The 27,703-nt window shown below is 35.1% G+C and overlaps 1 protein-coding gene across 1 annotated transcript in view; it reads right to left on the bottom strand.

Moving 5' to 3' along the window:
* The window catches only part of LOC145691588 (uncharacterized), a 38,516-nt gene extending 13,473 nt beyond the window's left edge, over window positions 1-25,043 (bottom strand). The window contains exons 1-2 of the mRNA XM_081766994.1: window positions 24,974-25,043; window positions 14,157-14,268 (exon numbers count right to left, since the gene is read on the bottom strand). Coding sequence (XP_081623120.1) covers window positions 14,157-14,268; window positions 24,974-25,027 — 166 coding nt within the window. The 5' untranslated portion in view covers window positions 25,028-25,043. The remainder of the gene's footprint in view (window positions 1-14,156; window positions 14,269-24,973) is intronic.
* Window positions 25,044-27,703: the final 2,660 nt, after the last annotated feature.

Raw genomic sequence — 27,703 nt, 5'->3', positions numbered from 1 at the left:
TAATTACACATGATGTTTGTTATTGTTTATATGTCGTCTAGACATAATGTGTTAATAACGATGAAATGTCAGAATTTAAGAAAAGAGCGTGTAAGCTCTATGTTGTTATAAATATTTTGTGTACTCAGCTTTGTTTACAAATACACATTTCGGGTATGACATAATATGCAGTTTAGCAGAAATAAACTGTCTGAGGATTTTGGACATGGCACAACAATCAAGAAATGAAAGTTTCTAACAGCTGTGACATTTTTACGTCATTCCAAAGTTGAGGGGACACATTCCATCGTCTGGAGGATGGAATAAAAACCTATTCTTTGTTGGATTTAGGATCAGAGGTGGATCAGAGGTCAGGAGGAGGAAGTTCGAATATAGCGTTGGAAGTGCGAACATCCTGAGGAGAAGCTGAACGAGGTTCCACGATACCTCGGTCGCAGGTTCGAGACCAGCCGACTGTCAGTTGTCGGGTGACAACTGAATACTGGACAACGAGTTCATTTATTGTCCATGGTTTCTTCAACAGTCTCAACAGGTATGTCATCAGCTGTGTTGTTGCCTATGGTAAAGTTCTCAGAGGTTTATAGATTCTGCGACTGAGAGTGTCATGTTACACCCAAAAGCATAAACATCACATAATACACTTTAAATTAATTAATAAGAATATATTTGATATTTAAAGATAATTTAGTTCACTTTTTGTTATTAACCTCTCGCTAAAATTATGGTTATTCCTGTCCATTGTAGATGGTGGACAGAAGCAGCCGAACTGCATCTAATTAAGCAATTTCGCCCTCATTAACTTATAGACCCGATGCAGGGAGGTTGAAATGGTGGAGGCAGCCCTAGGTTCGATTTCCGGGAGGTTTAGTATTTAAAAATTCTTAGTAACCTATCATAAAAATGGTGGAAAGCCCTAGGTTCGATTCTAAGGCAGGCACATTTGTGATATTGGTGGAGATTCCCCAATGTAAATTTTAACATTAGAGTGAACATTTAATAAGAAATAATCCCGCCCACCCACCCTGTAGAATAGTAAGAAAGATGTTGTCGTTATTAAATAACAGCAGGATTCATTTTCCTGTGTTAAAAGGAAATGGCAAGCCAGCGACGTTATTTACCAACACGAGGTTTTATGTATTAGACCAAGGGGTACTGCGACATTTCGTCGAGTACAATCCTACGTTTGGTTGTAGTACAGAAAAGCAAATAACAGAAAACATAGTTGACAAAGTCTATACTAATTATTACGTCGTGGAATTTTCTGAAAAGAATTTCAGTATGGAAGATCTAGTAGAACTTGGAATAAGACGTCATGTGTTCGCCACAATTTCGAACATATCTGAAACGTGTAGTGTGTTGCATGGGGCAACGTTTTTTGTTATTAAAACAGAAGGATATAGATATAAGATAAGTGCAATTTTTAAAGGTTGTAAGCACCAGATTATGGTGAACCAGTGGTTGGAAAGGTTTAGAGCTAGATTTGAATGTTCACAAGCCATCAGAATTGCGGAAGTAATTCCAACTATGGCAAAGTATGAAAAAGAAGCCAAATTTATCATTGCAAATGATAAAACGATGTTAGATTTAGCAGCATTTGCCGAGCTATTTATACAAAGAAATGTTGAGCTATTTCAATAAAGTGGACTAGTAGTTATGTAAAGTAGATGTAAATAGTTAGGATTAGTGTTAATAGTAGACATATATATTATTTAATGGTTTGGGAACTGTCAGTTATTATTATTATTGTAGGTAAATATAGTTAGAAAAGTAAGAGTTAAGTTAGACATAAGTTAATATTAGTAGTAATAATGGGTATTTGGTTATTATTATATAGTTAAGTAAGTTAGGATAAAATAGAATTAAGTTAGGCTAGAAGAAAATAGGATAAAGAGATAAAGTAAATATAGGTAATAAATAGTGCTAAGAGAATTATAAATAATGAAATGAAGATAAGGATTTAAAACGATAAAGTGATTAAGTTGAACATAAAGAATATAAAGAAGTAATTATTTTAATAGAGAAGAAATAAGTAATATTAGTTATAACCTAATGAAGAACTATGAGATAATTTTAGCTATCGATAATGAGAAATATAGGTGGTTATAAAATCTAGAGTTTAAGAGGCAAAGTTTAGTCGAAAAAAAAAAAGGGAAAAAGAAGGATGATAATAATTGGTGAATAGTGACTTTAGTTGTATTAAAATACAATAATTGGAAGAAAAATAGAAATAAATTAGGCAAATTGTCTTAGAGGAAAAACTAGGTAGACGGGAAGTCACATTCTCGTTGAGTTCAAAGTGGGAGTGACCAAAACGTCGATGAGAATAATTTTTTTTTTTAGAAATGCACATAAGTCTTCGATGGTAAAGCAAGAAGAGACACAGATATAGAGAGAAATAGATGCCTCGTTTACCATTTGCAAAGCAGTGGCAGATTTTTTTTTTTTTTTAGTGAGTCTAGTTTATCTAGAAGATTCCGATAAGTTCAAAATTAAAAGTTCAAAATTTCGTTTTAAGTTAGGAGTAAGTATATAGTAAGGCATGAAATATCATGAAGGTTAAGTAATTTTTTAATAGAAGAGAAGCTGGCAAGTCTAGTTGTAACTAGGTTTTCGTCCAGGCCTAGAGGTAGTAATAAAATAAGCAACATGTCATTTAAACTAATTATCATTAAGATTGAGAGGAAAGAAGCAAAGTAAGGTTTTGGTGAGAATGAGAAATAGTGAAATAGACAAGGAGATAGATAGAATATGATAGCAGAAAGATGAAAAATAACGAGATAATTTAAATATAATAAAGGATATGATACAAATATACCCGAGTTAGACAAATAATATGCAGATATAGACATATGTGAATATTGAGAAGATTATAGATAAATAATATGAGATATATGAGAATATGAGATATTATATAGAAATAAATGAAGTACAAAGAGATAAATAGATAAGCGCTAAGAAGTAATAGTATTGAAGATATATATTATAGAATATAGTACGTAAGAATAAATAAGTTTTGGGAAGAAAAAGATTCAGCTATGACTGATCAGGAGTTACCCTTAACAAAGATAGAGAACAATTGGAGACGATAAAGAAATATCTGCGTTTATATACGAGATTAGAGAGAAATCGTTTCAGAGATAAGGCCTATGGCATTTAATTTAATTTAATTTAGAATAATATAGTGTACGTACGTAAGTTAGATATTTATAGATTTATGACGAGAATAATACATGAATATAGACGATGGCAAATAATTGGTTGTTGACTCGCCACCAGCAACGAAAATAAGCCGATACATTGATATAGATTAAAAATACCGGATTTTAAGAGTAATTAAATTTAATTATCTGCAGGTCGGATAATGTAAATTGTACATCCAAGATTGACGAACAAATATAGTTAAGTGATATTTTGACTATAGTATGTAATTCAAGACCGATTTTTAAAAAAAAAAAAAAGTGAGAACATTTAAGTGTGTGAAGAAGAATAATATTTTTTTTAATAAAAATAAAGAGAATAGAAATAAATAAAGAAAAATAATATAATGTAATGTTATTAGATAGATTATTTTTTTTAATAAGGTAACTAGAAACAAATCTTGCTTCCAGATGAAATGGCGAGCAGGACCGCCATTCAGCTACCAAAGTCCGTTTTTCGAATTCCAAGGAAATGTGGAATTTCATCAATAAAACCCTGAATCTGTAAACAGGTTTTGGTTTTAGTTATCACTAGTCAGGGAAATTAAATTGTGAATTAAATAATGTAATTTAAATAATATAACGCGAATAATAATAATAATAATAATAATAATAATAATAATAATAATAATAATAATAATAATAATAATAATTTAATTGTAAATGTAATTAGCTAATAGGTGTACTTACCAAATAGTAATCTAGACGTAATTCATGAAGCAGCAGGTCATTAAAGATATGAAAATTCACTACACGAAAACACATAACACCAGTGAAAATAAAATAGAAAAATAAATAAAAAGATATGACACTTCTCAGATTGTAGGATTGATGATTGATGGGTTTTATCATAGGTAAAGGAGTAAATCGATGACATATCAATTGGTTGAAAATTGATCGACATTTGTGATGGTTCACGACTTGTGAAATGGAAGGAAATGATTGCAGACTGACGTGGTTGAAAACTAGGACACGTAGGTGATGGTCAAGGTTGTTGACAAAGGGAAAAACACTGTATCAGCAGTGAGTTGCAGTGAAGCAAGTGTAGCCAATTCCACAAGATCAGAATTGTGGTATTTGGTGTACTTTCTGGAAAAGTGAAATTTTTGTTTTGGTTTTGTAGTGATGATTGAGTGAAAGATAATCATAAAAAGTGTGCAGTAAAAATATTAGTGTTTTCGCATATTCAGTTACAGTTTTAGTAGTGAAAGAAAAAAAAAGGAAAACAGATATGGTAAGATTATATTCCTGATGTGCAAGAAAAACATTATGGTTGGAAACTATGAGAAACAAGTATGCATGGACATCCGGAAAGGAAATACAATCCTTTCAAGATGCGAAACGAATTGTGAGTTGAAATAAACATATATATATCAGTAGTTGTGTGAGTTGAGCTTCAAGAAGTTCAACGGGTTGATAATAGATGGCGCGAGAATGCGTTTTAAGAACTATTTGGATACAGTGAACACTTGAAAAAAAAATACGTAAATAAACAAAGATATTGAATAAAAGAATTAAAGATGAATATTGTGATTAAATAAAGGAAGATTTTTTTTTTAAGATAAATAGTTCAAAGAAACATTATTTACATGTTTAAAAATGATTAATTGCATTTGCTAAAAGAGATGTATTGTGTTAATAAAATAATTATTGATATTTTAATTTAAATAAATAAAAGCCGATCACCACGGTGATCTAATCGGTATCAGAGCTACCTTAGTTTTGAAGAGGGGGCATGTAGATGGATCCGATATGTAATCGATATTTAATATTATTTTATTGTTATTGTTGTGAAAGTTAATCTCATTCAAAAACTTAAGAAGATAAAATTATGTTGTGTTTAATCAGAATCAGAAAAAGTAAACAATGTCATGCTGTAAGTAATTACACATGATGTTTGTTATTGTTTATATGTCGTCTAGACATAATGTGTTAATAACGATGAAATGTCAGAATTTAAGAAAAGAGCGTGTAAGCTCTATGTTGTTATAAATATTTTGTGTACTCAGCTTTGTTTACAAATACACATTTCGGGTATGACATAATATGCAGTTTAGCAGAAATAAACTGTCTGAGGATTTTGGACATGGCACAACAATCAAGAAATGAAAGTTTCTAACAGCTGTGACATTTTTACGTCATTCCAAAGTTGAGGGGACACATTCCATCGTCTGGAGGATGGAATAAAAACCTATTCTTTGTTGGATTTAGGATCAGAGGTGGATCAGAGGTCAGGAGGAGGAAGTTCGAATATAGCGTTGGAAGTGCGAACATCCTGAGGAGAAGCTGAACGAGGTTCCACGATACCTCGGTCGCAGGTTCGAGACCAGCCGACTGTCAGTTGTCGGGTGACAACTGAATACTGGACAACGAGTTCATTTATTGTCCATGGTTTCTTCAACAGTCTCAACAGGTATGTCATCAGCTGTGTTGTTGCCTATGGTAAAGTTCTCAGAGGTTTATAGATTCTGCGACTGAGAGTGTCATGTTACACCCAAAAGCATAAACATCACATAATACACTTTAAATTAATTAATAAGAATATATTTGATATTTAAAGATAATTTAGTTCACTTTTTGTTATTAACCTCTCGCTAAAATTATGGTTATTCCTGTCCATTGTAGATGGTGGACAGAAGCAGCCGAACTGCATCTAATTAAGCAATTCATCCCCATTAAATTAGGCACAGATGCAGCTTGGTTGTCAATATACAGAGCCGTAGCTATAGATTTCGGCATCCGTACTCTCACCACACCAAGCTCTTCCTTCCTTTTTTTCTTTTTAATTATAAGAAAAGCAGCAGATATTGTTATACTACACTGAATTTTTATTAAGCTGCAGGCCCACGAGGTTTAAGCGGCGAGGGTTTGGCCACGCGATGTTTTGGGTGGCGAGATTTTGTCCCGTGAGGTTTTGGGCGGCGAGGTTTTGGTCACGCGAGGTTTTGGCCCGGCGAGATTTTGTACCGCGAGGTTTTGGGCGGCGAGGGTTTGGCCACGCGAAAGTTTGGGCGGCGAAATTTTGGCCGGCAAGATTTTGGGCGGCGATGTTTCGGCCGCGAGATTTTGTCCGTATCCCGCCTCAAACTGGCAGAAATCTCTTGATGATTGTACTCTTTCGAGGATTCTGCTTTCGAGACTTCTTCTGTCTGAGAAGTTGCGATCATCCCTCAGAATTAATTACGAGTTTGGAAACAAAAGTAAGGGCGTTAGGAATGCCGCAAAGAAAAGTAGGGTTAGAGCCACTACTGGGTTTTGTACCAAATCTTGGATATTCAACGCCGGATCAAACCGGAATATATTTCGAATATTTTGTGCCTTGTATCCAGTTAAGGTGTCATACTGAAAAACAATAGCCAAGGTGGCCGACAAAGAGTACCAATTACAAGACGTTAGCCACTAGACCACAGGGTTAGCATAGTACAGTTTGACTTTAATATGTATGCGATTTAGTCAAGTTTCAACATTTCGGTAGTTTCGATGGTTTTCTGCTGAGTGGTAATAAGTTTCTTTCATTGATACATAAGCATGCACTTCGAACACTCCTGAACCATTAGCAACTGACCAGATTCGTTTAATTGAGAATAAAGACCTTTAGATAAATTTAGCTCAGTCCGGAGAGATAATGAAGAGATGAATTAGTGGAATGGTTATAGTGGAAGGAAACGGAATAACATTGAAAAAACCCACAAACACGGTGTTTGTCCATCACAAAGTCTACATGGCGCGAGCAGAGATCATACCGACCACCCATAGCATCAGATGTGAGTTCTTCCATTGAGCCACGAGGACCCTACACAGGAATCGTTAAAGATCTTATAGTTACTGATAGAATTTTGAATGTATTTATATCCTTTAAAAGATTTCAACCATGAACAAAATGTTGGTGGGTCGTTCAAGGCTCCAGAAAAATAATACTAATATCATATAAGTGTTTTTATAACTTCTATGTTCAGTATTCTTCTAACGATGTTTTTACTTTTCTACAGAAGCTAAGAATATGTTACTGTAATTAGAACAGAAACCGAACCTTGTTAATAATTTGAAAATTGGTTTTCAAACAGAAACTAAATTTAGATTATCCCTTCGGTATAAGCGTGTTTTACTATGCATCATTATAATCATAACAGCGATGAGACCCGATCTGGAATAAATTATAATCAATAAATTATTTACATCACTAAGACTGAATTTAGTGTATAGTATACCTTGAGATTTGGATTATAAATGGTAAAATAATAGCTGTATACACACATTTAATTGCTGTCTTCTTCATCCTGACATTACATAACATTGGGCCTTTTCAAGTTAAAGATTAATACGTGATGATCACTTGGCACTGTTTACTATCGAAAGCCCACTTACTTCCATCTTACATTTAATACTATAGTTTCTATTATATTATTTACCGTTTGATTGATTTTCAGTTAGTTTTCATTTTTATTATTAATTACTTTACTTTATCTGCATGTATGCAGACAGTAAACGCTCTTTAACAGATCCAGAATCAGACTTTGAAATTAAGCTAAAGACAGATTGCATTTTATTCTCATACATAATGTGTTGTTGCAATCACAAATTAATAATAGCCATCACTTTCGGTAATTTCGTCATTTAAACAAACAAAATCAACTTTAACTTGCAGTTGCATAACTAATAATTATTTTTCACTTAATATTCATGATATTACAGTATCTATTTCATATATATATATATATATATATATATAGTAGGGGAGGGGCGTTCAATAAGTTATCTACCTAAACAGGAAGGAATGCACATAGGCTCACCTGTTGATCACCGTTTTTCAATGTAGTCCCCGTGGCAGCCTATACACAGTTGCCACTTTGTGAGCAGCGAAGAAATCCCAAAGAAAAAATAGTCTGTGTTATGGTCAAAACATTGCGAAACAATCTGTTGGACCTCATTCGATAAAAGACGGTTTCCCTGCAGGTGTTTCTTCAGGTCTCGAAAGACAAAATAGTCACTAGGAGCCATGTCTGGACTATAGGGAAGATGATTCAACACTCGAAAACCACAGTCAGCAATGACAGCCTGAACCTTCCGGGACGCTACACAAACATACGCTACACAGCCTAACACACTCTGCTCACGGACAGTGTGTTGCTCGACTCAACTCAAATCGCGTAGCGGAGTTCCTACAGTGTACAGTGGTCCAGAATCCCAACAAAGCTGGCCAAAAATGATTTTTTCAAACATACAGATGGGATGTGTGCTATATAGTTTTGAGAAGCCAAATATCTGGAGAGTACAAAATACCTGCCATGGAGATCTTTTAGCCTCCCAATAGTCATCCAGAAGCATCTAAATTGTACCAATGTATGCTAGTGATTTGTCACATTTTACATTGAGAAAAGGGCGGCATTGTTTCGGAATTTGTGTACCTCCACACACTGAATACGGACATAATATTTTTATTTCTAATATTTATAGACATTTATCTTTTGAATAAGAAAGATACTTTTATATATGCATGTACCATGTATAGGTAATTGTAATTGTACCACTGTGCCCGTTAGAAATTAATTATAAATTGAAAACTATAATTTGAGTGCAAAGTTTGTTAGAAATCGTTCCACGCTCATTTCTTGTTCCGAACCTAGAGTAATATTCCCTTGAGATGGGAAGAAAGAAAGAACTTGCGCTTTCGTAGAGAAGTAAGGTTATATATGAATGAGTGTACTATAAAGCGAAAACTAGTGAAAGCCGCATTAGTACGTGAAACCAAATGTAATAGCAACAAAAAAGTATTATGACAAAGATTGTTATCCTGTCATTTCAGGTCCAAAATGGAATTTCGACGCAAAAGGAGAGATCTATTCCTGTTGCTACAGTCCATGAGTGAAGGACGGGAAGAACAACGGAGCCAACTTGAAACCCACGTTCTGAAAGAAGTGAAGCCAAAGACGGATAGCGAAAGACAAACTATTCAGCACGGCATTACCATATTTGTTAATCATGCATTTCGACGATTGGATAAGGTGCATAGCATGACGGACCGTTTCTTGCAGAAATATGCAATATGACTGGATGAAAATGTTATTCTCGTGGAGAAGGAGGAGCGTGCGTCAACACCTAAGGGTAGATCAAGTGTTTGTTTTGAGGACGACAGTGAACGGTCACATAGAAGGAGAGAGAACTTAAGAAATTCCCACACTAACATTATCCTTGCAGAAGATACCACTATGAAATTAAGAGAAGTAGGAAAGGTAGAACAAGCGAAGCTACTAAAAGAAAGTCTAAGTTCTCCGAGTAGAGCAAAGAAAATAAGAGTAGCATGGACATCTATCATGAGGTTTCGCAATCAGGAACTCGAACATACACGCTTGATGCAGCACTTGTACTATTCCTGGAGGGTGACATGTCTAAACATCAGTATCAGCTTATTTGGTCTGGCGCAAAGGATTTATAACATGATATCTACCCAGACTATAACAAACTGTTATAGTCAAAAGTCAAAGAGCAATGTTATCCACACAAACTACAAGTGTCTAAATCAGTTGCAGAGGCCCCGCTTCAGGAACTCTTGGACCACACGATTCAACGTTTAGCTATCGTCCAGGAAGAGGTCCTAATTCAGAACTACACAACAAAATATGTATTTTTAACAAAGAGGGGTTGCGATGGCAGCAGCGGACATTCCCAATACAAACAAGTTTCAACCGAAAAAACTTTATCTGACACTGATACCTTCCTTAACTCCATCGTTCCACTTCAGATGCTGGCGATCATGCAAGATCAATCAAGAGTTTTTATCTGGCACAATCCACGTGTATCATCTACCCGATTTTGTCGACCAGTACTGATACAGCTGAAGATGTAAACGAAACAGGTCGTTACAGGTGAGATTGAATATATACAACAACAACAAATGCGGCTCAAACCAACAACAATTACAATAGCCGGTCAGATTACAGAAGTCCACCTTCAACTTGAACTGACTATGGTAGACGGGAAAAAGTTGTAACGCACTCACTAACACATCGAGTCAAAAGTGTTATGTATGTGGTGCTACTCCAAAAGACATTAATGACTTAAATAGGAAGACAGAGAAAAATCCTGATACCTTCAACTTTGGACTTTTCATGCTCCGAGCTTGATTCGATTTATGGACTGACTTCTGTGTGTATCATATCGCCTCGATATACAATCACGGCAGGTCAGGGCAGAAGAGAATAAATCTGTAGTAGAACAAAAGAAGAAACAAGTTTAACGCCAACTAATCAGCCAGAGCCCGGAGGTTCGGGGACAACACATGACGAAAACACTGCGAGAAGATTCTTTGACCATCCAGATCAGGATGCAAACATAATCGACCTGTGTGCAGATCTCATCAAGAGTGTGCGTGCATCTTACAAGCCATGTCAAGCGGCTATACCATCAACACACAGAAGTTTCAAACATACGCATTACAGACAGCGCAGCTCTACATAGGGCAATACCCCTGATATTTCATGTCTGCCTCTGTGCATGGTGCAGTCATCATCTCCTACGCCCATCTGCCTATTGGACAGATGTCAGAAGAAGCGCAGGAAGCTCGCAACAAGCATCTGAAGCAATTTCGCGAGCATCATGCGAGGAAGAGCTCAAGGGAGCTTACTATGCAAGATGTGATGCAACGCTTTCTCGTTACTTCTGAACCTATCATTTCGACCTTGCGGCATAAAATGATACCCAGACAAAAACGAAAGCCATTATCATGTTCAGTACTAGGCCAGCTGGACGCTCCACAACCATTCATGGTCCCTGTCACAGATGTCAGGGAAGAGGACTCAGGCTGGCGTTATACTGTATTATTCTTACATGCATATTATGCATCACTTCTATAGATACGGTAATAATATTCTTTCAGACACTTCCTATCATCTTCTTCCCAGTACTTCTAACGATTTCAAACCATACATGCAGTCCATGTGGCCTGTCTGATTTTTGACCAGGTTTTCGGAGTTTCTGGACCGCTGTACAGTTGTCTTGGTGTGCATCCGAGGCAAGTTTATGCTCCGTCTCTCTCTTCCTGTCTAGGGAGATAACTTCTTGGACGTCCCTTGTATATAGGCACACACACACACACAGAGAGAGAGAGAGAGAGAAACAGAGACGAAGTGAAATAATTGTGGGTATTCGTACGTGCGAAAGTAACTAATTTTATGCTTTCTCTCTCTCTCTCTCTCTTTCTCTCACTTTCAGTATTTTACACATAACGAAATAAAAACACTAAGGGAAAGATATTAAAAGAAGAGAGAGTCACGAGAAGATAGATAGGAAGGATTTGAAGGAAAGCAAAAATCCCTACCTTAACCATGGAACTTGGTCATACATGTATTACGATAACACATACGTATTAATCTCACAATTATCCGTTGATATGCTCTTGTAAACAAGTTATGATTCTGACACAAGTATAATTAGAAAAACAAATCATAGCTTAACTTACATCGGAGTTCGATCTACAAATTTAAACTTCAGGTTAATCCTTATACTACATTGGACATAATTTTGTCTTTGCTAAGATCGTGTTATAATTGTATTCGTCAGCGTCATAAGAAAGGAAATCCACACCTGTCATATACAGTGAAAGTCTTGTTCATTGGCTTTAATTCTGCACTATGTTGTATGTCTTTTTAGAAACTTTCTCAAGGTCATACTAAGTTTGAATACATGTATAAGGCACTTTGGTTGTTTGCTTGCAAATTCTATACCTTTATCATTTGATGAAGAGTAGTTACTATTGTATTATCCGAATACTAAGAAAACTACTTTACCACCCAGAACTCGAATCTTTGTCTTTGTGGTACTATTTTTATAACGATCAGCTATTTTAATAACTAAACAAACACCACCAGATTCAGTGGACCATTTTATTATACGTACATTAGTGATTTTAGATCAGGAAGATTAGATTGGTTGAGGTAGTAATAGATTAGTTATTAATAATGAAACAAATTTACTGCTTCTATAAGTAATGATAGTTTACCGCCTGTTACTTTCGTAACAAAACAAGCCTATGATTTTCTAGGTTTAAATCCAGAATGTATATTTTTATAGGTGTAAAGGCAGTATAACAATTAATTTGTTTAAAACAGTTTTCCTTATGGATGAATATTCATTTATGAAAACTATTGTTATTGTTATATTCCTTCCGCCATTTTAAGATTCCTGTCACGAATGTTGACTGAATCGTTCCTTACAAGAGGTGGGCCCTGCAAGTAACTAATTGCATGCCAGTTACTAACTGTTACTTGTTTTTTTGCTGCTCTAAGCTCACAGCATTGCTCATCATGGATAGATGTTCGTCTGTAATTACCTTATGCGATTCAAAGGTTTATACAGCACCTGATTATGTCATTTCCCTGTGAATATGAGTGGAATAAAATAATGAAATAACCAATAGCTACGTCTTCGGCGTTGCGATCTCAATATGTCTGAAATAAATGAATATCGATCAGCAATACCTTCAGTGTTGCCCTTGTCAGCTCCCGAACCGGCAGTCATTTCCTTTCTTGAATAAAATTGGGTTCAAACGTCATGAATATTGTCACCAATCAGGTTAGCTACCCCGAAAACTATGGACTCAACTCTAATATCAGTCATTTTGGACATGTTACGTACTGCGCCCAATCCCACCATGACATCTTTAAATGTCACCAAGACTGTTACCAATCAGCTTTGTGATCTCGCCACTAATATCGATCTTTTGGATACCTTATGCTCCCCATCAATGAAGATGGGGGCTACAGTTGGACTTCAACAGTGTTGGGAGTTTTATTATTCTACTTTAGACTAAACTCACCGAGTAACCTTCTATAGGTATTAGCTCTGCTTACTAAAATTCGAGACAGATCAGAGGAAAATTACACATACAGCATTTAATATAAGGATTTTGTTATCAGCGATTTAGGCTAAATTTTCGTATTATCTGGTCTATCTCCGCTCCTACTCAACCGATTTGAACCAAATTTTCAGAGTAGTGTTTTAGAAATATTTAGTTGTGACCACCATAATTTCAAACAAATCATCAGAAAACATCTACATGGTGTTTAAACTATTTTGTACTTTACCAATGAAATTTTCGTTTTTTCCGGCTTGTATCTCCGCCCCTATTCAACCAATTAGGACCACATTTGCCGACTAATCTCCTACAAGTGTGTAGCTTTGCTCAACAACATTTGGGACAAATTGAGAAAATATAGGTGTTTCCTATATTTTTGTATTTTATAAATTGTTGGACAGCTGCTTTATTCGGAAGTAGTGCACATGGAAACATACACAATAAATATGCCTGCAACTTTTTACCAAATGCACGTATCTTAAAACTATTGCCACCATTGTTTTTCTGCTTAAATTCTAGCCCAAAATCGTGTATCATATTGCCCTATTTCTTTTTACAAAGCTTGACCTGAATTCAAGATGGCTGCCTTCAAGGTTCACCTTACCGTACGACTTTCCCTTAGGTATAGTATGTGGCCACATTGTTGTTATTGACGTTTTATTATTAACAGGCAGTTTACAAGGGGTGATACTGAACGTATTGTGTAATTGTCGACATGCATACGCGACATTTCAATCTGCCATTTGGGTTAATTCCACTTCAAAAACGCAGCTGCTTTTTTGTGTGTGGTCTTTCTGTGGGACGTTTTTCCTCTGAGTGAAATTTTACGTTAGGTTTCGATATGAACTCATTTATACTTCCCTTGTTAGCTACAACGAAAACTATGGATTTGACACTAATATCCGTAGTCCTGGATATTTATTCTCTCTTTTATAAATAAATAAATAAATAAATAAGAAATAACAACTCCTTTGATGTTGCCTTTGTCAATACAATTGAAATAGATAAATAAAGAAAACTGGTCATGAATAAAATAAAATAAACTTAATAGTAATGTGATAATGAAATAAGTCAAGGACCAATTGTAATGATAGTAAGCATGGACTTACAACTATCAAGCACGTCTTGATTCCCGTTAGAAGATGGTTGCCGGTCGTATTGATTTCCATTAGAATATGGCCCCCGGTAACGATACGGTCTACGTTTCACTGCATCACAAACCTGTAATATTGATAATTATTAAATTGTTATTATTCTTATTGTTCATGCATATTATTATTATTATTATTATTATTATTATTATTATTACTTGTATTATTCAAAATATCTTGAGTACAAACCCTGCAAGTAGAGTATTGATCCAATTACGTATATACACAGCTCGAAATTAAAAATATAATACCTTGAAAGAGACATTATAAGTAGTCCAAATTTGCTCAATATGTAGGGCAAGGAAGAGGAAACAACTGATTATCAACACAGTGCCTAGAATGTCTTCTAGCAACAGCAAAGAGGAGGTCGGCCAGAGAGCTGTAGTTCAGAAGTGGACGAAGATTGGTGTGAAGTGAGTGTGTGCATTCAGTCAAAAGAAACTTTTCAATTCTTCAAACAGATTTCGGCCTTTGATCACGGAAGAATAGTAGCGTATCACGAGTGTGGCTTATTTTTCCTCGACATGGTGCCCGTATTTACGGAATGCCATCAAAGTGCAGCGAGAATGGACTCGATGGCTCCACTGCAACGGCATGCACGATCCTAGAAATCATGCCATGTCACGGGCGCGAGGACAGGCAGCTTGTGTATATGACATTTTTGGTGGATATCAAACAGCCATTTTTCAAGTACTTGAAACCGTTGCATAGCGCCCAGTATCTCACAAACAGTTTTACGTCGTCTGGGAGAGCGGATCATATTTTCACAGCGTCCCTTGCTGCGGTTTTATATCTATGCTAACTTCATAGCACAGATATAAGGAACTACAATTGTGTCGCGAACGTTACGTACCGAGTGACGAATTACCTGGATATTTACTTTCCAGACAAATCATGCTTCTATCTGCATGATCATAATGGTTTAATGGTTGCACCCGTATGTGGCGCTACCGTGTTATTACAATAGTAGCTGGCTACATTTTGCATCGTCATGTTCAAGTGGCACTGAAAGTTATCATGTGGGGCGCTATTGGAATCCATATCCATTCATAGCTCCTTCTCCTTGATGAACATTTGACCAGATTACGGTACATTGGCGAGTGTTCAACCTGATTGTGGTCTCCTGCTGCAAGACCTGGTAGCGATTAATTCCAGCAGAATAACGCCCGCCCTTGTGGTGCAAGTACTGTTCAAGATTTTCTGGCTAAATACAATATTCCTCTACTTCATTGGGCATCGTATTTTTAAATATCTCTTCGATTAAACACATCTGTTGATGGTTTCACAACGCCTCTTACACCTACGTACTCTGCCAGCTACAACTGATGAGCTGTGGCATCGTACGGAAAACGCATGGCTTGCCATATTCCAAGCGGACATCTATAGGCTCACCTCCTGGATGCATCATTGTGTTTGAGCCTTTGTGACCACTCATGGTAGGCCACAGGCTTCTAATCAGCACCACTTCTGTTCCACTGCCTTCATATTATTACACATTGCACAGAGTGATGAATGTAATTATTTACTATTTGTATACCATTACGTCTCTGCATAACAGCTTTGTTGTTGTTATATTGTCTCTTTCTTGGTGATGTATTTTTAATGAAAAGCAGTGTATCTAAGTGGAGTTTGGCTGTCCTGAGCTCTTCACTTTCAGTTCCATTTCAGTTGTACTTCCTTCAAGAATGAAGATTTAAGATATAGAAGGTATACAAAGTAATGTGAACACCTATTAAAATGAGAATGTTTTACTGAATAGCGTGTAGGTCCTCCTCTGACATCTAAAACAGCCTGGATTTCTATATGAACGAAACCAAGGTGTTACATATCATGTATCATGTTCAGTGAGATTTCAAACTCTTTTGAAAGAAACCCTGCTCAGTATCTAAACGGATGTCCGTGAAGGGAAGCAAGACGTCATCCTTTTTTCCAAAGAGAACACCAGTGGTTTAATTATATTCAAATTTGGTATTTGTCAAATCGAGGGAAGATGTTCTATGTCCTCTTAACCATAACCGCTGAACTCGAGTATATTTTTGGGAACGAGCCTTCCGGATTTGCATAAGGCAGTTGCCTTCTCCGTTTGCTGCACACCATGATCGTATGGTGGAAATTAAGAACAAACATTTAAACAGTTGAAATTTTCTTCCGTTTTGAGTTAAAGCACACAATTTATTTGAAGTATATTAACAATTCATGGGAGTCTGACGGCTCTAAACTGGTAGAACTAAAATGTCCTGGATGCATAGGATTATATGTAATGCTTTTCAAAAATACAAGTTTATTATTGTGGTGATCAGACACTTTTTAAACTCGTTCGAATCCTAATGACTTTTCTGCTATTCTTGTCGTGCGGTTTACCATTACTTTTATTACTGTACTTATTACGTGCGGATGATTAACAACTTTCTAACTTACACAACAATAAGAACTCGCAGAGGCGTGAAACCATATATTTCTAAATTTCCCAATGTAATTCCTCCTTAATGTAAGTCATTTCATATATTAATCCTTAAAATTTTCGTAAACCTGAGCAAATGCAAAGTTTAAGTGTTCAATAAATCAGAATCAGCAATAAGAAAGTCTCCATCATTACTAGAATATAGTTCATGATTGTCAAATTAAATTCATAGAATTAGAAACCTCAATTATCTTGCGCAATACCTCCGAGGTCACATTACTTTTTTACACTGTTAGTTTAGTTTGACCCCACAATTGAAAAAATGCAGACTTTAGTGAGGTATGTTAGATAATGTCGTACTTACTCCCGAGTACCATCTTTGCTCTTTGCTCTTTTACCATGAGTACCAAATTTCGTACTCGAGCGTAATTACGTCATCAACTTGCAATCCAGGCAAAGAATGGATTCCTAGGGAGAGACAAAGGGAGAATTTGTAGCTCCCACCTGGGAATAATATTGCTAATTTTATGCAATTTCTCTTTTAATATGAAGATTCTGTACAATAGTGCATATTTTATAGTTTTTGTCCCTATGAATAAAAATCTACAGGCGCTCATAAAGCAAAGTCTGAATTTTTGCGAGTATTGAGTGCCAAATTTGCCACAATTCAGACTTTGGTTTATGGGCGCCTATAGAGTTTTATACAGGGAACCAAAAACCTGTAAAGTATATTGTAAAGAATCCTCACATCAAAAGAAAATCTGTATAAAATCATCAGTATTTTTCTTTCCAGATGGGAGGGACAAATTCCCTCTTGTCCCTTCCTGGGTATCCATTCTTTGGCTGGATATGCAAGTTGATGACGTAATTATGCCCGAATACTAAATTTGGTACTCATGGAAAGAGAACAAATTTTTATCTCTGTTGCAATGTGTACCAAACTTGGTATTCGGGCATAATTACGTATATATCGTCTCGTGGGCCACACTAATGGTGAGTTACTAATGCTTTCATATTCTGAAAGAAGACTGACTTGTTTCTCGTTTGTAAAAGCTCACTGGGAAGATCATGCTACCTCCCTTAGAAAACTTGTTCGTTACCTCGCTATCTTTATCCTTATATCCAAACATAGACGTTTCACCATAAACTGTATGTGCGCTATTCTCATAGATGAACAGTAGGCAGAGTAGAATACCGAGGTGCAATCTCATATGTGTCATAATATTTAAATGTGTGATGTGCTTTTCATGTGAATTCGATAAACTTGCTAGGATTTCTCGTAGCACTCGTCATTTGTCAAGCACCATCTAAAAAAGCGCGGTAGCTGGCAATAAATATTGAACTCTCATTGTTTTCTGGCAGTTGTACTTATTAAGCTGACCTACACTGGAGTATGTTAACTTTTAACTCGTTACGGTAATCAGGTTTCTTTCTTGAAGTGCTAGACTTTCTGAATTAATTCAAAATCTTGGCTTATCGCTGGAACATAAACCTATTTGAGTGACACAACGAGCAATGTAACTCCGCATAAGAAGGAGCTTTTCGTATGGAAGATATGTGTGTCAGTGAAGACTTGATTGTAATGTTTGTATTGTGATTTATACATATGTTGAGGTCCCATACTGTATTGTATGTGTTCTCAGTTGTCACTATAATATATGACCGAATATATGTTTCTTACATAACACAAGCTTGTGGTTTCTCCACGTAGGTAGAAATTGTCCCACAAATGTCGAGAACAATTATCGCGTTCATAATGTTGACGTGTATATTGAACAGATGTTCTATTTACAATATTATACCTTTCATGCGTTTTCCAAACGTTTCCAAACCATATATCCACTTCACTAATTCACACTTTATTAAGTGCGTATTGGCAATAAGAGATTTCTAATTACTAAAGTGGTCTAATTATGGATTTCGTTAAGGGAATACGGAGAATCAGCAGATCCTGGAAGGTAGTCTGGTCATTAAGTTTGTGAGGTACAACATCGTGTCCATGATTTTTTTCTCGGGTTTCTCGTTTCATCGTATATTCTAATTACACCATTCATCTAATTAATTACTTTAATTAAACATCTGTCTCCTTTAGGCTCCAAACCACAAAAGTGAAACGTAAAACTGGAGATCCGGTATGATCTAATTTAATGGATTTTGTTAATATGTATTATCCTTCTATTCAATATCACTGTATAGACCTTGATAAATACTATTTCATAACACACAAATTTTCAGTGAAGTAATATTACCATGCATGCTTTACTGTTAATCTAATAGTTTCCTTACTGTAATGCCATACATCAAGAGACTTATCTATCTATTAAAATGCTATAATAGCAATCAAAAGTGCCCGAGTTCCAACCCATAACTTTAGCTTTCAAATCTTTCATTTACCATTATGTGTGATTTCACGTTTAACAGAGTCAAACAGTTTAAGTATTTGTACTTTAAATAGTCTAAATTAGTTAACTATATCTTTTTATGATATGAAATTAGTGTTCAAAATCTTTGTATTTTAATAAGCCTTCTCCAAAATGAATGCAAATGAACTATGCTGCCATCTTTGGCGTTCTTTTAAAGTATATGTTTCCGGAAATTTATATGTTTGTGGCCAACCCTCTCGACAATGAGATCTCGGAAACTACAGGTTCTAGAAAGATGACGTTTTCACTGATCTATTGCAAATGTTGCGTAGATTGTCCAGTTCTAATTGAATATTTAAAAAAGACATGGGCATTATTTCTTTATTACATTTTTAGGGTTCACTGGAAGCGTTGAAATTAAAAGAAAACAAACTAAAACATCATATCCTACGCGTTTTACATTTCAACACCACATTGTTGTATATTGGGGTTGTATATGTCTCGAGCGTATGTTTCATGGCCAAATAATAATCAAAAAGGAAGGATAAGCTTTTCTCGAGTCTAAGATAAATCTTTATTTTTTTTAGTGTTTTGCCCAATGAACACCATATATAACTGACATTATAATTAATTGTATATGTGATGTATTTGCTTATTACATACTGCATGCAAGAAGAAAGAAAACACTGGTCATACATGAATTAGAAACTCCAACCGGAGGTGGTCTCAAATATTGCAAACGGTGCGAGATATTGAGAAAAAATAATCGAAAAAATCTCCCCTTTATGATACCCCTTGCCGATTTTTTTTTTTTATCAAGACGTCTTTCACTTGTGTCTCTAAAGGGACATGTACATATGTTGTGAGAAATGAGAAGGAGATTTATGCTCATATGCGAATGATGCGCTGTGTAGAGAACGCAGGTTCAGCTAGTCTATATATTAAAATGATTGGTTTATATGTTTGTGGTGAAGAAAAGTTTATATGTTTGTGCTCAGCCCTTTCGACAGTGAGTTTTCGGAGACCATAGGCTCTAGAAAGGTGCCATTTTCACTTATCAATTGCAAATTTTGTGTAGATTGTTCAGTTCTGATTGAATACTAAAAATATGGCCGTTATTTCTTTATTATATTTTTAGGGGTACCATGGAAGTGTTAAAATTTTAAAAAAGTAAAGAATCTTATCCTATGTGTTATACATTCCAATACAACGCATTTGTATAAAAGGTTAGTATATCACTCCTGCGTTTGTTTCATGGCCAAATGAGAAATGAGAAACGAAGGATAACTATTTCTCCAGTCTAAGATGAATCTTTATTGTTTGGAGCTTTTTGCCCAATGAACACAATATATCACTGACATTATAATTAATTGTATGTGTAATTTATTTGCTTATTACATACTGCATGCAAGAAGAAGGATAACACTGGTCATACATCAAACTCCAACCGGAAGTATGCTCTAATCTTGCAAACGGTGCGAGACATTGAAATAATAATCGAAAAAATCTCCCCTTTATGGTATTCCTTGCCGATTTTTATTAAGACATCTTTCACTTATGTCTGCAAAGGGACATGAACAGATTACATGAACAATGACAACCAGATTCATGCTCATACATGAATGATAAGCTGGGTGGAAAGCGCGAGTTCAGCTAGTATTTATTAAAGAGCTTTTACTGTAGAGTACATCAGTAATTTCCAAAATCGTTTCTAGTTAAATGGACCTCGTTATTGTTTATTCACTTAGTGTTTAGTCGTTAGAAAAGTATAGTTAAACATAATAATAAAATCGTCTTTAGTCCACACTAATGCGTAAATTTGTATGTATGTGTCTATACAGTAATTGCCAAAAGTCTGAGCACAATACTGATTTATCAGAATTTTCCAAACAAAATACACTGCATCTGTTTCTCTCTTTCTTCTTCTGTTTCTCTCTGTTTCTTGAACTTGTTTTTCAAGATAACATTAATGTTCAATAAGGAGTCAAAATACACTGCTCTATTTCCAATTAGGCAAATTTATTGATTACTTTTGTGTTTATCGATGTCCAACCCTTACCCTTGAGAAGAGACTGATAAATTCCAAGCGCTTGCTTGATCAATTTATCCAACTTTAGTGTAACTTTGCAACTTCAACAGCTTTGAAGAGCCTTTCAGATATCTTCTACTGTATATTCGTTGCCATATGTTCACGGACTGTTACGTTAATTCATCCCACAAGAGGTGCATGGGTGACAAATCGAGAGATTGTAGCTGATATTCTATTTTTGTAATGATGACAGCCCCTTCTTTGCTTTGCAGATAAACACTGCATAACTTGAAAGAATGTGTAGAATCGTTGTGATGTCATAGTACAAAGTTACTGTTCAAAATTCATCCTTTCTAATGGAATTGCATTCCTTAATTTGAACTAAATCATCAATTTGATTATCTGTAGAACATTCCCACACAGTGACACTGCCTTACCCGTATTTAATTGTAGGCATTATATAGTCAGGATGAAAGTGATTTAAGGAAAAGACAACACACAAACCTCTGGCGTTGGGGACTGAAAAGCTGGAATCTAGATTTGCCCGTCCAGAGTACCTTCTTCCTCAGTCCAGTCTTTACTTTTTGTTCAGGAGTATGTTTCCGCAATACTTTCTACTCGAAGGAGTGATTTCTTTACTGCAATAGTATCCTCAAGACTATAAATCTGTAGATTTCGGACCACCATCCTATCTGATACCGATTTAGAACTGCCCTTCCGTAGCTCTGTTGTTGCTTGTAGTTCTAATGAACTTTACTAGTTTGTTTCGGCGCAATATTTGTACTAGTTTGTGATAAATATCTGGAACAACTGAGCATTTTCCCGCAAAGAATAGCTCTCTCCTCTAAAAGTGGTCACTTAAGCATGTGATTCGACATTTAGTTCACAATTTATCTTCCACATTTTATGTACTTTCACGTTCTTCACAGTATTCAAATTAGCTTGCGCAAGTGAAGTCGGCGTGATGGCATTGCACAGATTCGTCCCCAATTTTGAGTTTAACGTCCCGTTCAGTTTCAAGACTATATGAGAGGTGGACTTACTGATTAACGTGGGGCCACAGGAGCTCCCGCCGGTAATGTAACGCGGGTCTCCCACTCCAAAGGCGCGTGTGCTAACCGCTTAGCCACGAAGGAGCTCTCACCCCAATTTTATCCATATACACGATTGAATAGCACCCGTAACTGTTGGTGATAGTAAACCGACAAACACTTAGACTAGCGCAATAAGGAAAATTTTGACTCTCCCAAGCCATGAGCAATGCAATATGTATCATAATTTATGTAATCAATATGTATTATGTGTATATTATCCTTATAAATATATTTTCCTAATAAACCATTTTTCCCCAGTTCGCTGGTGTTTATCATACCAACAAACAGGGTAAATTGAACTACCATAAGAAACCGGTGATCGGTGTGCAGACATAATGGGCAGCTTGGTCTGAGCAGCAACTCTATGTGTGCCGCGTGGTGGGCTGACGGGAGCTCTGGTATAATGCAGTGGTAGTCCATGGTGTGGCAACACGGCAATCTACTATTGATAGGGTTTTGTACAGTAAGGGACAGTACTGGATGGTACATCCATATGGAAATTTACTGCAAAAGTGTACCATCCAGAAGTACTGTAATATGTAATACTGTACAAACACCGCTAGGTGTCCTTGAAATGAGGCAACATCAGACAACACATGACTTATAAGGTAAGTTCGGGAGAAAACACTCGCCTGCAGAGAAACTAAGCATGCCATTTGAAAGACCAGTTCATGCTGATTACAAGAAGCTAATTAAGTTCCTGTACGGTTGGGAACTGTTCGAGAGATTCGACTTGGAAATTTATATGAAAAAATTATTACATGCTCATTTAAACGCGTTAAGTACAACATTATTAACAACGAATATTGACATACAATTGAAGTCTATTGGAGGTAACAGAAAAAACTGTTTTGCAATAACTAACGTGTTTGTTAGTTAAAATTAATCATTAGATTGCTCACAATAATGATGTTAGAGATGAAAATTTATCACTGTTGTTCTTCTATTCTATGAATAAATGACGCAGACAAAAAACTTCCTTGCAACACGAACATTTTATAAACACAATTGCCAGATCTGTCCAGGGAACAGTTTGCATAACCAAAGCAAAAAGCAAATTCGAAAGGTGATTCAAAATGTGTGTAATTTGTTCGGTAACCTGGCTTGTGGGAAACAAGCTGAAACAATGTATTGTGATGATCGGAACTGATTCATTAGCATGGACACGAACTTTATTTGATTGTTTCTTTAGTACATCATTAAGTCCGGATGAAGAAGTTCCATACTGTGTGTACAAATCTCCTGTCATCTTAATTTTTCAGCCCAGTTTATCTTATTTCTTTTATGTATGTATTTTCCTGTTAATGAACTAGAATTTTAATGATGCAATATTACCGATTCCTTCTTGAAATCTAGTTAAATGCCTCTTAACTTTTATGTTCAAAATGAATTTGTATTTAAATATATATTGTATTACTTAAATTAAATTTCATTAATAATTATTAAAATTATACGTCACAAAATTTCATTATCACTAAGAAAAGTAACATTAAAATAGATTTGAAGAAAAATCAGGAAAACTAAAACCCATTAAATTTGCAGTTAATTAACAAGAAAAAAAACATAATTTTCCTAATAAATTAATCAACCAAATATCCAAACTTTTGCTCGTATTGAATACCATTTTAAAATTCGTAAGGAAGAATAATGATACAAATATACAATACTTTCCTCTGCTCCAAGGATGTTTTTTTACCACTTATAATGTAGTGTTTATTAAAGCCATATGGTGCATGTGAGGTTCCATCACGGCGAAATTAAAATACCGCTAAATAATTTTACAGTAATTTATGTGATATCTTATAATAGATAAAAGATAATCGAAAAGTGGAACAAGAGCTCGCTAGACAATATTATTTTACATGAGATACCGTTATCACGACTCACTTGTCTGCTTTCAATTACCAGCCATTTATAAATTCGGCATTTATTTCCGCGTTTTTAAATGGCTGCAAATGGAAAGCTACAAAGTGACTCACGATAACAGTACTTTATGCAAAATAATATTGTCTAGGGCGCTGTAGTTCGACATTTCGACAATATTTTTTATCTATTTCAAGATATCACATAATTACTGTAAAAATAGCGAGATTTTAATTTTGCAGTAATTAAGTCTGTCAAGAACGTTCTATTTCCTCCAGTGCCTTTGTTCTAGAAGTTCTTTCAGAGTCATTCAGTTTATTTATTATTTTCTTCTTTATGTTAGAATAGGACATGACAAAAGCTGTTCAATTAATGATTTCATTTAATTTTAAGATTATTACGGTAAGTTAGAAAACTATTCATTAAGACCTCAGTATGGAGCGCGGCGCTTTACTGACCCCAGACGTGGACATTGAGGAAAGCTAAAGTGTCCAAGCTAGAAGCATTTGAAATATAGTGTTGGCGCAGAATGCTGCGCATATCATTGACCGAAAGGAAAAGGAAAAAAGACGTACTAAAGGAAGTTAGTGAACAATGACATATCATGAAGATAATAGGAAAAAGAAAAACAGCATACTTGGCCATCTTATTCGGCACTCTGCTTGGATCGCCGTGCTGATAGAGGGAAAGACAGAAGGTAAACTAGGAAGAGGAAGACCAGGGATAGAATATCTAGATGCAGTTACGAAGAAGAGATACAGCTCTCCCAAGGGAGAGGAAAGTTTTAAAAGTTCCATGCTTCTCACCAACCTATGGCTGAGGTGAGAAAGAAGAAGTACGAATTACAAACAAATTATTTTCAGTCAGTAAGTGCCCCATACTCCAATAAAAGTAGGTTTTCGAAGATTATTTTTAAAAATTCAAGAATATTTTACCTGATAAATATTTTTCTAAGTTTAGAAATTTCAAATAAACTCCAAACAGGCAATATAAATTCCCAGAGTATATAAGAATTTAAAACTTACGAACACATATGAAAGATAAATTCCAAAAACGAGGAGAATGCGTTGGATACCCATCTTTTGTAATGAAATATACTTTCCAATTTCGAAAATCTTGTTAATCATGTTTTATATAACATTACGCAAAATCCAAGGACGTAGTTATTGGCAAATAGTTATATGAGGCGTAGAATGTTCCAGATCTATTGAAACGTTCTACGTACAATGGGAAGAACAAAGTTGTAAACAAATTCAAGTTGACATACATTTTTTTCGGTTCTTTTGAAGCGATCTGGTTTAAGTAACGCCAAAATTCTCTGAGCAGAAACATTAAAAGATCAACTTCCTCAACTACGGGAAATACAAATCTGAAACTTTCGGCTTGAACGCTATTAAGATTGACGTGGATGAAAACATTATGAAATTATCTACGTTAAGCTTTATGTAGTAAAGAGAATTCCTTGTATACCGCAATAATCAACTTTCTTTTAGTAGATACAGCAATTTGCATTGCTCCTTGATACTGTACAATCGTACAAATATCAAACGTAATTCAGGAAAATCTGATTTCTTGTTCGATTAACCTCTAACAATTAGAAGTTTAATAATCAGGATGCATTTTTGAGTTTTCAGTTTAAGTTTTCGTATTTTATGACCTTGTATAACACATAAGTTATAAAGGACACAACGTAGTATTAATGTGAGCTCCGAACCACAACTTGGACATAAATTCAGTTTAATTGAGAGCTTTGTGGAGCATCATACAAGATCAGTCCTCACAATATAAGTTATTCCTCACTATACCGTCACGTCTCCAAGAACAAACACTTGGCATAATCCATAAGGCAATCTATTATCAACTAGATTGCTCAAATTCTATCTCTTTTAGGGTGCGATTGATTTATCGTATTTCCTAGTTCTAATGTGGCTCAGGGTTTTAGTTAATTATTTCAAAATACTACCTGGAGAAACGTGAAGATAAATTAGGCCAAAACGAAGTGCAGTATATCATGGTCCGTACGTGTTAATTGCGGAGACTCATCTACAGATATCCAGTGAATCTTTCCCAAATGCTGTAAATCTTTTATCTAAAACTCTTTGTTAATCATGTTCTCTTCAAATAATAAGTATATTTGATTGTTAAATTTTAAATGTAAAATAACTAGGTAAAAATTACTTGTCACAAAGTATATGTTTATTAGAATAATAATTAATTGCAGAATATTTTACCGAATTTTATATGAATAAAGAACGATTGCTTGATTGCTTTGTTAGTTCTAGGTACTAATATCGATAACATCCAATCCTTGGTATCAACTGTTAGTTAGTACATGGATAAGGTGTCGGCCCTTGGTAAACAGAGTTGCCTTTTGTTTACCTGATGTAAGATCATTGCAAATATTGCATGGTTCAGAATCCAATTACAGTAGCAGCGTTAAAGGTCCATAGACCCGGTGATGCGAGGACACCCTCTTATAATTGATTCTCTACTATACTTATTACAAAAAGCTTCTGTATGAATAATGGTTATATTTATTAATAATATTTTTTTCTCAATGAGGTGGATAAGAGTTCAAACAGAAGACAAAATTCTACACATATTCAATGTAGAAAATACTGTGTGTGTGTGTGATACTTTTCTGGATGCAAATTAGAAAAAACAAACAAACGAAACATCGTTAGCATTACAACAAGTTTTAAGATTAGAATATCTCCCTCCCAGGCATAGTCATCAATATCACCAACTTCTTAGTATTTTATCAAGACTTTTCTCCTGGCTTTATTAGACTAAGCTATTGAAAATTCACACACTATTCGTAGTAATAAGAAGTAAACTAAAGAAATAGTTATTAATGTATTCCTTGCATCTTCAATTGCATGTATAATTCTATTTTTCTGATCCTGGAAAGGAAAATACTTCATTTTGCTAGAATGTATTTAAAACTGGAAAATATGTCTATATGAACTATTAAAAAATTAAAAGAGAAATGGAATTTCTTTTTACCATTTTTGTAAAATTTTGAAAATTGAGAATATATATTTGTAATTCACAATTCAAATTACGCGCACAAAGTGAATAATTACTGCACACCACAAAGTCCATTGTATATTTTAGTACTGTTCAAATTACATATACTTTTTATTTTGCATGTTTTAACTCACAATCAAACGTACTTCTCAGTAAATTATATTTTGTACATCATTCAACATATTGCATACGCAACATCTGAATCATTATTTACCATACATTCAAATTAGGGTCGACTTTTCTCGTAAACGTCCAGATTTGCAAAACAGATGTGACTTTTCAGTTTTTTCTCTTTTAGTACCGATTGAATTCAAGACTTTTCTTTCTGAAAACGATAAAATTTAAGTTTTATACAGTAAAGGAGAGTATCGTCTCTCATTGTTCGTACAAACCTATTTGAAAGTTCAAATTCAAGGTATAGATTTCCTAAATATCTTTGTGATACTTTCTGTTCCTAATTGTGCATCACAAAATACTTAAAGGTTCGAAAATACAAAATATTGAATACTATAAATAAATATTATTTCATTAACAATTATTGCTGCAGAAACATGCATAAGTATTCAGACACGAATGTATTCAGACAGTTTTCAGTAAATGAAATGGATATTCTTGGTTGAATAAAAAGCAGTCTAGATCTAAACACAAGGATATTCCCACAGAAACATTGTCAATAGATATTATCACCATCGATAGCTTCAATATTAATGAAAATGGGAAGTCAT

The sequence above is a fragment of the Thermobia domestica genome, chromosome 8, assembly GCF_964235325.1.
Source record: "Thermobia domestica chromosome 8, izTheDome1.hap1.1, whole genome shotgun sequence".
Taxonomy (NCBI): Eukaryota; Metazoa; Arthropoda; class Insecta; order Zygentoma; family Lepismatidae; genus Thermobia; species Thermobia domestica.
Note: the sequence above shows the minus strand (reverse complement) of the source record. Positions and strands in the feature narration are given on the sequence as shown.